Source organism: Somniosus microcephalus, chromosome 9 (genome assembly GCF_052327205.1).
Source record: "Somniosus microcephalus isolate GS21.2 chromosome 9, FLI_Smic_1.0, whole genome shotgun sequence".
NCBI classification, from domain to species: Eukaryota; Metazoa; Chordata; class Chondrichthyes; order Squaliformes; family Somniosidae; genus Somniosus; species Somniosus microcephalus.
In genome coordinates this window covers 150412375-150429036 of record NC_140995.1, presented here as the reverse complement: position 1 = coordinate 150429036, position 16662 = coordinate 150412375, and the positions used below count along the sequence as shown (strand labels likewise).

The window sequence follows — 16662 nt, the reverse complement described above, 5'->3', positions numbered from 1 at the left end:
CTCCCCCTCCGATCCCCTCTCCTCCCTCCCCCTCCACTCTCCTCTCTCTCTCTCACCCTCCGATCTCCTTTCTTCCCCCCCCACGATCTCCCTCCCCCCGATCTCTCTCTCCTCCCCCCCCCGACCCTCTCTACTCCCCCCTCTGATCTCCCCTCTCCTCCCTCTCCCTCCGATCCCCTCTATCTCCTCCCCCTGAGATCCTTTTAATAAGGCTGTAACTATTTGTAACTGGTCGGAGCAGCACCTTGCACAATCTGACCAGTTCCACAGGTGTTGGAGCCGAGGAGGCCCTGCCAAAGCCTCCTTCACACAACTTACCACTGGCAATAAGTTAAGATAGAGTTGACTGGAATATTCAGTTAAAAGCTCAGCAGTACTAAGTGGAGAAGATGACAAAAGGAAAACAAAGGGCCAGAAATTCCAGAACGGGGCTTGCAGCGCGTGCAAGCCCCGTATTTGCACTTACCCCGCGCTCCTGCCGATTAGCTCCAGGGACGCCTGCACTTGCTGAAACTGAAAGAAGAATCCCGGGCAGCGTATGACGTCACGCCGTCCAGGAGTGCAGCCAGCGCGAAGCCAGGAGCGTGCAGTGCAAGTGAGACACGCCCCTTAAGGTCTCATTGCAGCAGGACACGCCCCCAATCTCTCCGATCAGCTGCACAGGACTTTGGAGTTACACAGCTGCAGGGAAAGTAAGTTATCTGCTATTTTATGAATGTTTTGTGAACTTTTTATAAAATTTTAAAAACATTTAAATGATTTTGATGACTCTTACATAGTTTTAAAGACAATTGAAGCTATTTAAGCAATTTTTAAAGCCTTGAAAACATTCTATTAATTCTTTGCAGTTAATTAGCAAAGTGAAATGGCTGGAATTAGAACAATTAACGTGATTACAAGAAGTCAGAACTTCACTGATGATGACCTCAGCAATCTCCTCAACGAGGTGGAGGCAAGGCGCCTGCGCATCATTGGGAATGAGCAGTCGAGAGCTCCGCGAAAAGTTCAGACGGCAGCGTGGTCGGAAGTTGCAGAAGCTGTCAGCGCGACCTCCACCATTCCACGTACAGCGGAACAATGCCGCAATAAATTAAGTGACATTCTCCGATCTGTCAGTGTTTGTGCAGTTATAACTAAAGTGTACTGTAACATTGCTTAGAATTTAAGTTAGCCAGATCTATAAAGGCTTTCTTTTACAGCAGTCAATTTACTTCTTGGTAAAGTCACCTGAGGTAGCAATAAAACTTTATGGCTTTGGGGCCATCTCAAGGATACCTAATGTTCTGTTATCTTGATTGCATTGCTAGTAGCTGTAAAACTTCAATCAAAGATGTAAAGAAACACCCAGCCCAGTCTTCAAAGCCTTCGCTGTCCCATGTCAGAAATGCAGCTGTGTGATTCTCTTATTTATGCTGCAATTTCAGAGTAAAAGTGCTCACAACTCCAGGGAACGCACACTCACAGGAGGTGGTGTTGCCATGCTGAGGGTTTTGACTGAACATGAGGAACGGGTCCAGCAGATGTACGAATTTGCTAGCAATCGCCCCGCGGATGCATCTGAAACAGGCATTTCTGACCCTCAATGTGAGTTGGCCTGGGCAGCCATATGTTAAATAAGGTTAGGTGTGTGCTGAATATCTGTGATGTGGCACATCGTGCTTTACCTTAGCAAATGTTTTCTGCTTCCTTCCCACAGCTGGACCGAGTACCTCTCACACACGGGATGAGCAGTGCGTGGAGTCAGCGGCCACAGAGGGCATTGGGGAAGGTTTTTCTGATGCAATGCCAGCAGTTACTGAGGTGGCTGAGGTGGTTGAGGAACAGGAGCAACCTGTCCTATGTCGGCAAGTGCAGCAGGAGTGTACAGACCCTGTGTCGGTGGCCACTATCTCACCATCTCCTGGCCCTTGTGGCTCTGTGCGAGTCAATGATGACTGTAGCTCCACAGGCAGACACCAAATGGACACTTCAGTGCAGGTGGGAGTAGCTGAGGCACAGCAGCACCTGCAAGATGACCAGCAAGATATTGCAGGTTTAAGCCAATTGCTGAGCTCTCTCACTGAGAAGGAAGTAGATGATAGAGACCATTTCAGGCAGGGAATGGAGAATGTTGGCATTACACTAAATCAGATATCATCGCAGTTTGGGGTGCTTAATGATAATTATCTTACAAAGATATCGCAGTTGGATAATTCTCTTCATCAGATATCTTCACATTTGGTGATGCTTAATGATAATTCTCTTAATCAGATATCCTCACAGTTGGCGATACTTAATGAAACTATGATTGCAATGCTTAATTCGCTTGTATCTAACACTACTGGCATAACGCTGATTCCAGCACAAATGCCCTCCCCAGGTCACAGTGCAGAGCCACTTTGGTCCCAGGAGCAAGCAGCTGCGCCAGTCATGATGCAGGGCAGCGTAGAAATGCCTCAGCATCAACCCTTTCCTCAAGCCGCTGCTGAAGAGCAGGATCAATCTGACAGGGCCATTGGAAGTAGATCTGGAGGGCTCCAGTCACGGGTACTGAAAAGGCGCAGGAAACGTTAGAGTGTCACTTTCAGCTCACTCACTCTGCCACCTTCAACCCTCAGTCACACAGGCCAGTTGGCAAATCGTTAAATTGTTATATTTTTCACTTTATTTAAATGTTAAATTTTTAATTACATATTTAAATTCAAGTGTTTTTTTATGAAGGAAAGGACACCCAGTAAGCAATGTTGAAAGAATTTAAACATTTATTTAACTTCAAAAACTTTTACAACAAATGTTACAATATTGTGAAATAGCTAGTTTGCACTTTGAATGTTTGTATTGCAGTAAGGAGGTAAAAATTACTGTAAAATGTTTACACTTTATTTTTTAACAGTCACCATTTTGCACATGTTTGAAAACGTTGAAAGAGGTAGTTAGCATCTTTATTTTTGTTATATCACTACGAATCAAACACAAATAGTTAAACCTGTTTACAAAGTGATTTAAAAACTGTTAACATTAACATTTTTAAATTGCATTAAGTAGGTCATTAACATCCTTGAACGAAGAAAGACAAGTAACGACGAATTCTTTCCAGTAACACTTCCTCACTGTTCCTGTCCATAAATTTTTTTTTACGTTCATAAAAGTTACTTAAAATTTACAAGTTATTCACTTTAGACATTGAAACTGAATGAGAAAAGTTTTTTATTATGCAATAAAAGGTCAATGTTGCACTTTAATATGTGTCTGCTTCTGTCTTTGCCTTGCGGGGGGAGGGTTAGGTACAGGGCATAACTACCACGTGAAGGTGTTGGCTACCAGCACTTCGCGAGCAGCCTTACATTCGGCGGCACTTGGTTCCTCTCCATGAGGCCTGGCAGCATGCATATTGCCATCGCCTTCATCCTCCACTTCAAGAGGCAGCTGTTCCTCATTGTTAAGGGTCAGTCCTTCCTGCAGGGCAAGGTTGTGCAAAGCACAGCAGGCCAGCACAATCCTTGACACTTTCTGGTGAGAGTACTGCAAGGTCCCCCCTGACCTATCCAGGCACCGGAAGTGTGATTTCAGAACTCCTATTGTCCTCTCCACCACTTGACGTGTAGTCACGTGTGCATGGTTATATCTCTCCTGAGACTGATTAATGGTATTGCGGTAGGGGGTCATCAGCCATGGTTTTAGCGGGTAGCCCTTGTCGCCCAGTATCCATGCGGATCCTGTAGGCAATTTCTTGAGAGAATCATACAATTTAGAGTTCCGGAGGACAAAGGAGTCATGATTACTTCCCCGGTGTCCAGAATTAACGTTTAGGATCCTCAGGTGCGCATCACATAATATCATTACATTCAATGAATGATACCCCTTCCTGTTAATGAATGTCACAGGTGCATCCTTGGGTGACTTCAGTGCAATATGTGTTCCATCGACGGCCCCAATCACTTTGGGGAATCCAGCAATGCGATAGAAAGCTAAGGCCATCTCCTTCTGATGTCGAGTTGACAAGTCATAATGAATGAAATCTGAAATCCTACGGCAAATGGCTGCTGTGACCTGGTGAATGCAGACCCTCGCAGCATTCTTGGAGATGTTGGTTATGTCACCGGTGCCTGCTTGAAATGATCCACTTGCAAAGAAGTTCAATGCTGTGGTTACCTTCATGTTCACTGACAAGGCAGTGTGGATCTTCGAGCGTGGCTCCAAGTCTGCCTTCAACATGTCACATAGTCGACCAATTGCGTCTTTACTGAAGCGCAGCCGCCTGATACACAACTCCTCGGACAGCATTTCAAGTGATCGCCTCTCCCTGTAAACTCTGTTTGGTGGGTAGTTGTTCCTTCTGATCAGGAGACGTTCCTGGTTCCTCAATCTTCCACGTTGTTCCCTGGCATTCCTATTTCTTTGCAGCAAATGCAGAAGTAGCATCAGGGCTAAATTTCTACAACAGGGCATTTTCCTCGCTCACAGGACTACTCCTCACACAGACGTACCTGTACGGAGTAAATGGAAATAGTTGTTACACTTCTTTTAATAAACTGAGTGCCTATAACATCAACTCTGGCTATGCCAGGAAGCATGCTTTTACGGCTTGCAAACACATCCTTCCCGCCTGATGAATATCACAGACCTACATCTTATTCACTGAAAGGAAAACATACAGAAATGCACATCCTAAATGGAATATATGCAGACATACATACAATCATACATACATACTTACTAAATATTACTGATGACTATTTCATTCTGTAAGCATTTCATTATTTTAAAAATAAATTTAACATTTTAGGAAAAAAAATTCAATGAAGCCTTGCCCACAGCCACAACAATTGCTCGTTCTAACTATGGTACTGAAAAACCGTTTTAAACAAAAAAAAAAGTTTTAACTTACCTCAGCCTTTCTTAAAATAAGTTTCCTCCCTTTCCCAAACAGAAATAGAAGACTTTCAGAAGCTCCACGATAAAATGTTTCTTCCTCCGCAGCCAATGAACCACTTTACACTTGCTTTTTTCAAGTGTAACTTGTGAGGACTTACCCTCACGGATTTCATGAATGAAATCTACGAAGTTCACTGCGCAAGCGCTGCCTGTGCAGTCGCACGCGCTCGAGGTCTGGAAATGCCGCCGTTCCCCGCATGCGCTGTTCATGCTGAACGCCGGCATTTCCAACGGCCAGATGCGTGAGTACCCCGACCGCACTCACGTCTTTGGCCGCGAATTTCTGGCCCAAAGAGTTTAGGAAAGAAGTAAAAAAAAAATCAATTAGGAAGACAAAGAGAAACTAAAAAATTAAATTATCAAGGAATATAAAAAGAAAGAGTAAAGTATTCTACAGACACATAAATAACGGTAGCATAGTGGTTATGCTACTGGACTAGTAATCCAAAGGCCTGGACTAATGATACAGTGTTCAAATCGCACCTCGGCAGCTGGGGAATTTAAATTCAGTTAATTAAATATATGTGGAATAAAAAGCTAGTGTCAGTAATGGTGACCATGAAACTACCGGATTGTCGTTAAAAAGCCATTTGGTTCACTAATGTCCTTTAGGGAAGGAAATCTGCTGTTCTTACTGTTGTGTCGGTACCTTTCTGTTGTGTATGTACCTTTAAGAGAAGAACTGATTTTATACTGCAGTACCGGCAGTGACCACACCTGTATAAAAAGCCATAGCAGGCTTCTGTACTTAAGTTTACCCTCTGTTCAGTAAATACCTGTTTTATTGTTCTCCTGCAGTCCGTGTATTATTGATACTCGGACAGTACACTGGCGACGAGCAGGTTCGAACTCACCTGCAGTACTGCATCACCTCACGGGGATCTTTCCCTGAGAAGAAGCTTCTTGGAGGTCGAAGTCAGAGCAACGGGCGTCGACCGTGGGCAACCGCCCAAGGATCCAGCGGAGTTCGGAGAATTGCAGGAGAGGCTGTGGAGAGCTGGGCTTGGCTCCTCAGTCAAGGTGTTCCAGCAAATCGTGCTGGTAGCAGGTAGTGCGCTGACCCTTCCAGACTGCGGCGGGCTCCAGCCCGATCGAGCGGCTCTGCAAAGGGGCCGCGCAGCGTTGTCGGGAGGAAAGAGAGAGAGGGAGGGTGGAGCGCACAGGGCGCGGTCGGTGCTCAAGAACCGGGCAGCATAGAGAAAATAAAACGAGGGGAAGGAAAAGTGAGACGCGCCGAAGCCGCGGGTCGCCGCCATTACCCTGTAGAACGCTAGGAGCAGCGTGGCAGCAAGGGGAAGAAGGAAAAGCGCAGGAGGCGCCATTTTATTCCATTGGGGAAGAAGGAAAAGCGCGGGAGGCGCCATTTTAAATCACCCAAGATGCCGAAGAGTGGCAGTATCACTGCTTTCGACAACGAGGTAGAAGACTGGACCACGTATGTGGAAAGAATTGAAGTGTACTGCAATGCCAATGAGGTGGCCGATGGAAAGAAGGCGTCGGTATTATTAAATTTGATGGGCGCGAGAACGTACGGCCTATTGCGGAATTTAATTACCCCAGCTAAACCAATGGAGAAAAGTTTTGAAGAGATTGTTAATATCTTACAGGAACACCTAAACCCTACACCGCTGCTGATAGCAGAAAGATTCAAGTTCCATAAAAGAAACCAGCACAAAGATGAGAACAATGCTGACTATCTTACGGAACTACGCAAGTTATCGAAGCACTGCCAGTTCGGAGCAGGACTGGCAGACACCTTACGGGATAAGTTTGACTGCGGGCTCCAGAGTGAAGGAACCCAGAAACGACTACTTTCTGAAAAGGACCTGACGCTAGAACAGGCTTTCAGCGTGGCAGTATCCTACGAAGCAGCAGCACGGGGAGCTGCGGAAATAAAACAGAAACCACAAGAATACAGCGCTAACGAAATGGCGTATGGAGCAGAAAAGTGCTATCGCTGCGGCAGAACAACCCATGATCAGAAGGACTGCTGGTTTAAGGACAAAGTATGCAGGCAATGTGGGAAAATGGGACACATAGCAAGAGTCTGCAGGTCGGGAAAGAAAACCAACACGACAAGAATTACTAAGGAAAAGTACAAGAAAGTAAAAAAAATGACAGACAGTAGTTCGGAAGATAAGGAGAGTGATAATGACTCCGGGAGCAGGAGACTAAGTTGTCTAAAGTTACACAATGTGATCGCAAAGGAGGATCACCGAACCATTTGGGTCACCCTCATGATTTCAGAAATGTAAATGCCTAATCACTTCAAAAGAAGTATTGGCCCACTACAACCCAACACCACCGATTCGGTTGGCATGTGATGCGTCTCCCTACGGCATTGGAGCGGTGCTGTCACACAAATTCCTTGACGGTTCAGAGAGGCCAATAGCCTTTGCGTCTCGCTCGTTAACCTCAGCCTAGCGTAACTACGCCCAGATTGACAGGGAGGCCCTCAGCCTGGTGTGGGGGGTGAAGAAGTTCAATCACTATCTGCACGGGCAGAAATTCACCCTACTGACTGATCATCAGCCCCTGGTCTCCATTTTTAACCCAAAGAAGGGCGTTCCGGTGATGAGGGCGCAACGGCTGCAAAGATGGTCACTTTTTCTAGGGGCACATCAGTACGACATAGAGTACAAGGGTACGAAACAGCATGGAAATGCTGATGGGCTGTCGCGCCTACCGTTGCCTACGGTAGAGGAAGCACCTGCAGTGGACTCTGTTGAGATATTCCATGCGACCATAGTTGAATGTCTACCTGTTACAAACTCAAGTATAGAGAAGGAAACCCGAAATGACCCGACACTCTCTCGGGTCTATGATTTGACGGTGAAGGGATGGCCAGCACATGGCGACTCACTGTTGCCAGCATTCTCGCCAAGGAGAGAACAGCTGTCAGTATGCCGGGGGACCTTGATGTGTGGATCCCGAGTGGTAATTCCACCCAAGTTGAGAGATAGAGTGCTCAATGAGCTTCATGAGGGTCATCTGGGAGGGGTAAAAATGAAAAGCCTAGCCAGGGCTTTTGTGTGGTGGCCGGGAATCGATAAAGAATTCGAGGATATGACCAAGAGATGCACAGGATGCCAGAAGGTCCAAAACGCTCCACCACAGGCCCCGCTACACCCATGGGAGTGGCCCTCATCTCCATGGCAACGGGTACACATTGATTTTGCTGGTCCATTTATGGACTCAATGGCCTAGAAATTAGCTATAGCCCCGCCAGCTCGCTGGCGGCCAGAATTTACCGCTGGGCGCGGAGCCACTCGCGCCCAGCCAATATTCAGTTTCAGCGCCCAAAGTCGAGGACGGCCGCTATTCAAGGGTGTGGCCGCCCCCGCTTGGGGCGCTGAAACTGAATATCGGCGCGCTAGTGGCCGCAGCGCCACCCGCAGCAGAGCGGCAGGCTGCGGTACTGCAGGCCTTCCTCCCTCTCTTAAGGGGGAGGAGCCTGCAGCAGCCGGAGCCCCGATCGCGAGTGCCGGCAAAAGAGCCCGGCACAACGGAGAAGTGCCAGGCTCCCGGAAACCAGCCGGCAATGCCGCGGGGGGGGGGGGTGGAGGAGGCCGGGGAAGGAGGTGCGGGCAGGTGGCCGCTGAAAAAGCGGCCGGCCGCACCTCCACCTTAAAGCGCCCCACTAAGGCTGCTGTACGGACCCGGTCTCCGAATGTTATTAGCGGCCGCCACGGAAGAGGCGGCCGCTACTGAAGATGGGGGTCGGGCCGGTGTCGGGGCGGTACCGGGGTGCTGCGCACACCGATGACGTCATCGGTGGCGGCGCAGCGCTAACAGCTACCGCCGCAATTAGCGCGTCAATGAAGTTCGCCTGAAGTTTGCAGACTGGCACAGAAGCCCTCTTTGGGCGGTAACTGGGCGCAAAGCCCACTGAATTTCTAGGCCAATGTTTCTAATCGCCGTGGATGCACATTCGAAATGGCCAGAGGTCATCAAAATGTCCTCCACCACCACGGAGAAAACTATTGCAGTCCTATGGACCATCTTCGCCAGGAATGGCTTGCCAGAACAGATTTGCTCCGACAATGGGCCACAGTTTGTGTCCAAGGATTTCCGGAGGTTTCTGAGGAATAATGGGGTGAAACATTACACATCTGCCCCGTATCATCCAGCCACAAATGGATTGGCTGAGAGGTTTGTTCAGACCTTTAAAAAGGCAATAAAGGCGATTTATAACGACGACATACCATTACAACACAAGGTAGATAATTTCTTGTTTGCTTACCGGAATGCGACACATGCAGTCACCAACCAAGCTCCAGCCATAATGTTCTTCAACCGAAGGCTAAGATGTCACCTGGATTTGCTCAAACCAAACATAAGACGAGATGTTGAGGATAAGCAATTCCAGCACATCAATGAGAAGCCAACCAGGAGCTTCAAGATAGGGCAACCAGTCTTGGCCCGCGACTACCGAACAGAAAAATGGCAGCCAGGAACGATATGCACACAGCAGGGACCACTAATGTACACAGTGGATGTTGGAGAGAGCATCGTGAGACGCCATGCTGACCAGATTCTAGAGTCACAGGAACAAGCCAAACCCATACCACGAGCATGTGCACCTGGTAATGAACCCGAAGTACAGATTGCGTCTACCTCAGAAGCAGTGGTATTGGAAGCTGACGAACCAACCAATGACAATGAGCCAGAATCGACTCCGCCGCAAGAACAGGATACTCAAGAAAGGCGCTATCCAGTCAGGATCAGGAAGCCTCCTCAAAGACTGAACTTATAAATAATTATTTCAGTTGATGTATATAGTACAGAGAAAATTGTAATTGTAATTAGTTATTATTTAGTTGTTAAATGAATGTTATGTACTGTTTAACTAAAAGGGGAGGAATTGTTGTGCATGTACCTTTAAGAGAAGAACTGATTTTATACTGCTGTACCGGCAGTGACCACACCTGTATAAAAAGCCATAGCAGGCTTCTGTATGTCAGTCTTAAGTTTACCCTCTGTTCAGTAAATACCTGTTTTATTGTTCTCCTGCAGTCCGTGTATTATTGATACTCGGACACTACACTTTCTACCTAGACACAATTTAGGACTCAGAACTCAGAGATTCAAACATGAAGTGCTTTATTGGAAGGAAAGGAAGTTCTGGCAAGTTCCGAACAAAGAGAGCTAAACTTAACAGAGAGCACTCAACCATTTATCTCCTGTGACAGCGCCACCACAGGTGGGAGGAAAACACAAAATATATAACATTTCCTCCCCTCTTAAATGGAATGTCCACATTATTCCTCAACAGGTAAGTTACTTTCAATGCACTCAACGAACCTAGGGTAGAGGTAGACTGCCTCAACCCCTGACTTTACCCTGGGGTTTATTCTGCCCCAGTCTTGTGGGTAAGTCACTAAGCCTACAGATCCAAGCGTCTTGGAGGCCGCTGCTCTCTGACAGGATACCGGCGGTCAGCGCTGGCTTCCACAGCAGTAGGCATTGACACAGGCCTGGATGGAGAAGGTGCCTGTGTCAGTCGAAAGTCAGGAGTTTGCACAGGTGGAACAGTCTCTTTGACTTCCTGTGTTGGAGAAGAGCACTGTGGCAAAGGATGCTGGTTTGCGGTATCATCCGGAAACAGTTCAGGCCAACCAGCCGTTGGAGCCTCTGTGGCTGTCTGTGCTCCTAGCAACAGTTGATCTGTGTGTCTTCTCCAGACGATGTCCTCAGCAGTCTCAACTGTGTAAGACACGGGGGCCTAGAAATTGGGTTTTGGCTTAGCCAGGGCTTTAGCGCCGGAAATTAGTGCCGGCGCTAAGTCCCCTGCGCGCGCCAAAAATTCAGTGGCGCCGCGCCCAAACGGCTGCCGGCGCTACTGAAGGGTCTTAGCGCCTGGAAAAGGGTGCTAACTGCCGTTTCGCGCCGCAATTCCGGCGCTGCGGCACCCGATGCGGTGCGGCAGGCTGGGGAAGTGCAGGCCTCCTCCTTCCGTTAAGGAGGAGCTGCCTGCACCCGGCCGCGGCCCGCGCAAATCTGCTTAAAAATGAGCCCGGCACCTCGGACAAGTGCCGGGCTTGCATCTGTTCCGGGGGGGGGGGGGAGAAGTCCGGGGAGGGAGCTGCGGGCAGGCGGCCGGCGGGAAAGCGGCCGGCCGCCGTGGGGCCTTTAATGCGCCGGCGCTAACTGCAGTCAGGCACCTCTGACAAAACGCTGGTTGCGGCTGCCACGGGCGAGGCGGCCGCAACTCAATTTCGGAGTTCGGGCGGGTTACCACGGCAACCGGGATGCTGCGCACACTGATGACGTCATCGGAGCCGGCGCAGCGCTACCGGAGCAACACCGATTTAGGGCCCCAGGGAATTTCACTACTGGCCATAACTCCGGCGCAAGGCCCTCTAGCGCCTCAAATGAGGCGCTAAGGCTACTGAATTTTCAGCCGAGGGCCCGTCTGCGCGATCACTGTAGCAGGAACCCATTTCGGTCCAGTGTTGTAGTTTCGAGCTAGGACGTGCTCTCCCGAATGAAACCGGCTCTCCTTGGCTCTTTTCTCTCTCTTTTCACGATGGACAACCTGCTCTGCCCTTGGAGGTTTGAGTAAGTCAAAACTTGTCCGCAACTGCCTCTTCATCATGAGCGAAGCGGGGGAAGTTTTGGTTGTGGCATGCGGCTCGTTCCTGTAGGACAACAAGAAGCTGTTCAGACGTTGGTGGATTGAGCCCTGACCTTGCGATGCCTTCAAGACGTGCTTCAAAGTTTGCACGAACCTTTCTGCCTGGCCGTTAGTAGAGGGATGATAGGGCACAGACCTGATGTGTTGGACACCATTCACATGCAGGAAGGTTGCAAACTCCTGTGATACAAATTGTGGACCGTTGTCACTTACGAGTTGTTCCGGTGAGCCATAATGGCTGAACATCTCACCAAGTTTCTCAATTGTTTTCTCTGCCGTGGTAGACCTCATCACAGTGGCCTCCGGCCACTTGCTACGAGCGTCTACAACCACCATAAACATCTTCTCTTCGAAAGGACCGGCGAAGTCCACATGTACTCGCTGCCACACTTCTGCAGGCCAATCCCAGGGGTGTAGGGTTGCCAGCTGTGGAACATTCCGGACCCTTTGACATGGGGAACATGTTTTGGCTTTCTCCTCAATATTCCCATCGAGACCTGGCCACCAGAAGTAGCTTCTTGCCATTTCCTTCATCCGAACCATCCCACTGTGGCCTGTATGAAGTTGTTGCAGTATAGGTTCCCTCAGAGGTGGCGGAATGATGACACGGCGTCCCCAAAGAAGACAACCTGCCTGGACGGAGAGCTCATTTCTTTTTGAAACGTAAGGTTTCAAACTAGGAGAATCTCCTATAGCTCTCCCTCGAATGACATCGTCCATTACCTCAGACAGGGCTGGATCGTTGCGGGTGTACCTTCGCACCTGAACTGCAGTGACAGGTGCTCCCTCCACTTGTCTAAAGTAGAAGATGTCTATCTGACGAGGCTCTGAGGGAGTAACAGGCAAGGGTAGCCTCGAGAGACCGTCTGCGTTGCCGTGCAAGTCTGATTTGCGATATTTGATGTCGTATGTGTGTCCTGACAACAGTAAAGCCCACCTTTGCATCCTGCTTGCAGCGAGAGACGGAATTCCGGTGTGGGGCCCGAAGATTGAAGTCAATGGACGGTGGTCCGTCAGGAGTGTGAACCTTCTCCCAAACAGGTACTGATGAAATTTTCGAATTCCAAAAACGATTCCCAAGGCCTCGCGCTCGATCTGCGCATAGTTACTCTCGGCCTTGTTCAAGGTGCGTGATGCGAAGGCGATAGGTTTCTCTTCACCCGAAGGCATGATGTGGGATATGACTGCTCCCACACCATATGGTGAGGCATCACATGCTAGCTGCACGGGTAGCTTTGGGTTGAAGTGTGTCAGGACCTCCAATTTCAGCAATGCTTTCTTTGCTTGGGCGAAAGCTTCGTTGCACAGTTCAGTCCATTTCCATGTTTTGCCTTGACATAGCAACTGATGTAATGGCTTCAGCAATGTTGCTAAGTCTGGAATAAACTTCCCATAGTAGTTAAGTAGCTCCAGAAATGAACGTAACTGGCTCACATTCTGGGGTGCTGGGGCCTCCACGATCGCCTTGACCTTTGACGGTGCCTTATGCAGGCCAGTAGCGTCAATCACATGCCCCAGGTACTCAACTGAAGACTGAAAGAATTCACATTTGTCTTTACGAACTCTGAGTCCGTACTCTTTCAGTCGTTGTAGTGTCGCATCCAAGTTCAGAAGATGATCCTCCTCATTTGTCCCAGTGACAAGGATGTCGTCCAGGTAGCACTGGACTCCTGGCAGTCCACTCAAAATCTGATCCATTGCCCTTTGGAATAGAGCAGGGGCCGACGTAATTCCAAACTGAAGGCGGCAGTACCTGTATAGCCCCTTGTGTGTCCCAATGTCAGCAGCTCCTTTGATTTGTCATCGACATGCATTTGTAGATAAGCCTGGCATAAGTCTATTTTGCTGAACTTTTGCCCTCCGGCCAGGCCCGTAAAAAGATCATCAATGAGGGGAAGAGGGTACTGTTCCGCAGACAGCACTGGGTTAATAGTCACTTTAAAATCCCCGCAGATTCGAACAGATCCATCCTTTTTCAGGACAGGAACAATGGGTGTGGCCTATTTGCTCATGCTCATAGGCTCCAGGACTCCATTCTCGACTAAGGCCTCCAAGTTAGCCTCAACTTTTGGCCTAATTGCATAGGGTACAGGTCGGGCTTTGTGAGACTTCGGCTTGCTGTCAGGTTTAATGTCCAGTCTCACACTGATCTTTTTCATGCTCCCAAGTTCCCCATTGAAGAGTTCTGCATATTTGTTTAACACTGCAGTCAGACCTGACTCCCCTTTTGACATCATGCGGACTGCAGGCCAGTCCAGCATGGTTTTCTCTAGCTACGCATGTCCTAGTAGCGATGGGTAATTTCCCTTTACCACATATAGTGGCAGTTTTGCAGTCTGTCCGTTCAATTTAACTGTCACCTCAATGACGCCTCTCATGGCCACAGGTTCGCCGGTATACGTCTTTAGCACAATGTTTGTCGGCTGAAGGGTGAGAGGCTTTAGCATTTTGTTGTAGACAGTGTCTGAAACAAGGGACACAGCCGCGCTTGTGTCCACCTCCATCCGCACTGATTGTCCCTCCACCAGTGGTGACACCCAGTAGCCATTTGAATCACTTGCAACCGTTAGTATGTGCACCTCTTCCTCCTCAGAGGTGTCGCTCCCCTCTGTTTTGCTTGTTCCATCATACTGCACTGAATGAACACTCTTTTTCCTCTCTTGTCCAAATACAGACATTTTGCTTCCATGCTTCCCAGCTCTGTCTGTTCTTTTTTTTACCTCTACAGGCGCGTTCAATGTGACCCTTTTTGCCACAATTTCGGCATTCCAGCTCCATACACCAGCAGTCATTAGCGTGATGGCCCGTTTTCCCACAACGGTAACATGTGCCGTTCCGCGCACCTTTAGGCTCAGACGACACCTTGTGAACTCTCCCTGTTGAACTCAACTGGTGAGCCTCCTTTTCCGCCATCTCCATGGAGACACTAACTTCAATGGCCTTTTCAAGAGTAAGGTTGTCCTCAGTAAGAAGGCGCTTCTGTGTGGCTGCACTTTGCAGACCACACACAAGTCTGTCTCTAGTGGTGTCATTCAGCACCTCCTTGAACTGGCAGTGTTCCGACAACCTTTTTAAAGCAGCAATAAACATCGTCACTGATTCCCCCTCCTCTTGATTCCGTTTGTGAAATCTAAATCTCTCAGCAATAACCAGAGGTTTGGGTGAAAAATGTGCTTCAAGAATTTCCACTAGTTGCTTATATGTTTTAGTTCCTGGCCTATCTGGCTGCACGAGGCTGCGAAGTAAATTGAATGTCTTCGGCCTGATTACACTCAAAAAGGTAGGCACGACCTTTTCATTTGCCACTGCATTCGCCAATACAAAATAGTCAAAAAGTTCCATATATGCACTCCATTGCTCCACATTTTCATCAAAATCACCGATGTTTCCTAATATAGTAGCCATCTCACGTTTCAAATTAAAATTTCTGTTTACTCACTGCACCCGTAACGTACACAGATTCATCCGCTCCTCGTTGCCACTTGTTGTGTCGGTACCTTTCTACCTAGACACAATTTAGGACTCAGAACTCAGAGATTCAAACATGAAGTGCTTTATTGGAAGGAAAGGAAGTTCTGGCAAGTTCCGAACAAAGAGAGCTAAACTTAACAGAGAACACCCAACCATTTATCTCCTGTGACAGCACCACCACAGGTGGGAGGAGAACACAAAATACATAACACTTACCTGGTCTGGCCTAGGTGACTCCAGACCCACAGCAATGCAGTTGACTCTTAACTGCCCTCTGAAATGGCCTAGCAAGCCACTCAGTTGTAACAAACCGCTATGAAAAACAATAATATGAATAAAACTGGACGGACCGCCTGGCATCTGTAGGGGGTGGCGTGTGCACCCAGTCAGCTTCACCTCTGACTGTCCTCTGAGCAGTTCGAATCGCTACCACACCCCTGGGTTCTAGACACCGGACTTAGGTACAGGCGGCGATACAGAAAATCGAGCAGACAAGTGGTTTGGTGTAAGAAAACCAAAATTTTATTAAAAGCAGAATACAACAATCTTATGAAAATCACTGGTATGAAATTACAGGCATAAACAACTACACTTATATGGGAATGGGGAGCACACGGCACATCGAGGGAAAACAACTACATTAACAATCCCCTTATCCTTATCCCACCCCCTATACCTAACTAGATTAAGCTATGAGGGGCCAGGAATTCATGCTTACCAATCCAAAACCTGTTGCTTTAACGGTTGTGAGTTTTGAGGTCCGTTCTCCCTGTCCTTTGGGGTACCCCGTCGCCACGTGGTCTCAGGGCGCGGCGCTGAAGTTATTGATGCGAAGCACCCTCCTTTTCCTCAGCTACCGACGTTGTCTCGTCGCGATGGGTTTTCTTCTTCTTCTCCCTCGGGCGGTCGTCGGCGGTAACATCACGGTCGGGGGTCAGTTGGCGGTTTTCACTGTCTGAATGATTTCACTATCCAAGCTTCGAATGCCAATTTATTCGTCATGGGCGCTGCCACCCACTCTTTGAACGCCAGCTTATTCGCACTGTTCATGCATGCAACGCCAATTTATTCACCAAACACCAGCTTATAACTAGGCATTTGGTTTTTCCCAATGCGTCTTTCGCTGCCCTTCTCTGCTTTTATTGGTTTACCTTCTTCTTTGTCTCATCTCGTCTCGTCTGCCCGTTTGTGGCCTGTGTGTCCTGTGTGGTTTTGAACTCGGGTCTCGTTCTCCTCCCGCGTTTTGGTCCTGGTGTAATGGGCGTCCTTGGTTGTTGAGCGGTGCGGGGAGCGAGAAGAGAGCCCGCCATGAGGCCAGGGCACGAGAACGAGTGGCAGCAGGCCAAAAGCCAGCCGATGAGAGGCCAGAGTAAGCGAACGATTGTCACTGATGGGCCTACAATTATACCGATTCTTCAACTCCTTATCTGCGCGCCAAATCAGGTCAGTCCATTGTTTAACTTTTGGCAGGCTTGTTTAAATGATTACAGCCATTTATTTTAACGACTTGTGGAGTGGTTGTCTCCGGGTCTAATGGCCCCGATGTCCTGGTTTGTTTGTCATGGGTAAGACTTAATTGTCCCCATCCTGACTTGATGGCTACTGTGAGCTGTTACCGATTAAATATGCAGAAACCTGTA

The 16662-nt window shown here is 48.5% G+C and overlaps 1 protein-coding gene across 1 annotated transcript; it reads left to right on the top strand.

Annotated features, from left to right (window-relative positions):
- Positions 1-612: 612 nt before the first annotated feature.
- LOC147112766 (uncharacterized) lies at positions 613-3221 on the top strand. The gene is made up of 3 exons (XM_085996234.1): positions 613-692; positions 849-1584; positions 1697-3221. Exons 2-3 carry the CDS (start codon positions 1410-1412, stop codon positions 2551-2553), a joined length of 1032 nt encoding a protein of 343 aa, XP_085852360.1. The 5' UTR covers positions 613-692; positions 849-1409; the 3' UTR covers positions 2554-3221.
- The last annotated feature ends 13441 nt before the right edge of the window (positions 3222-16662 follow it).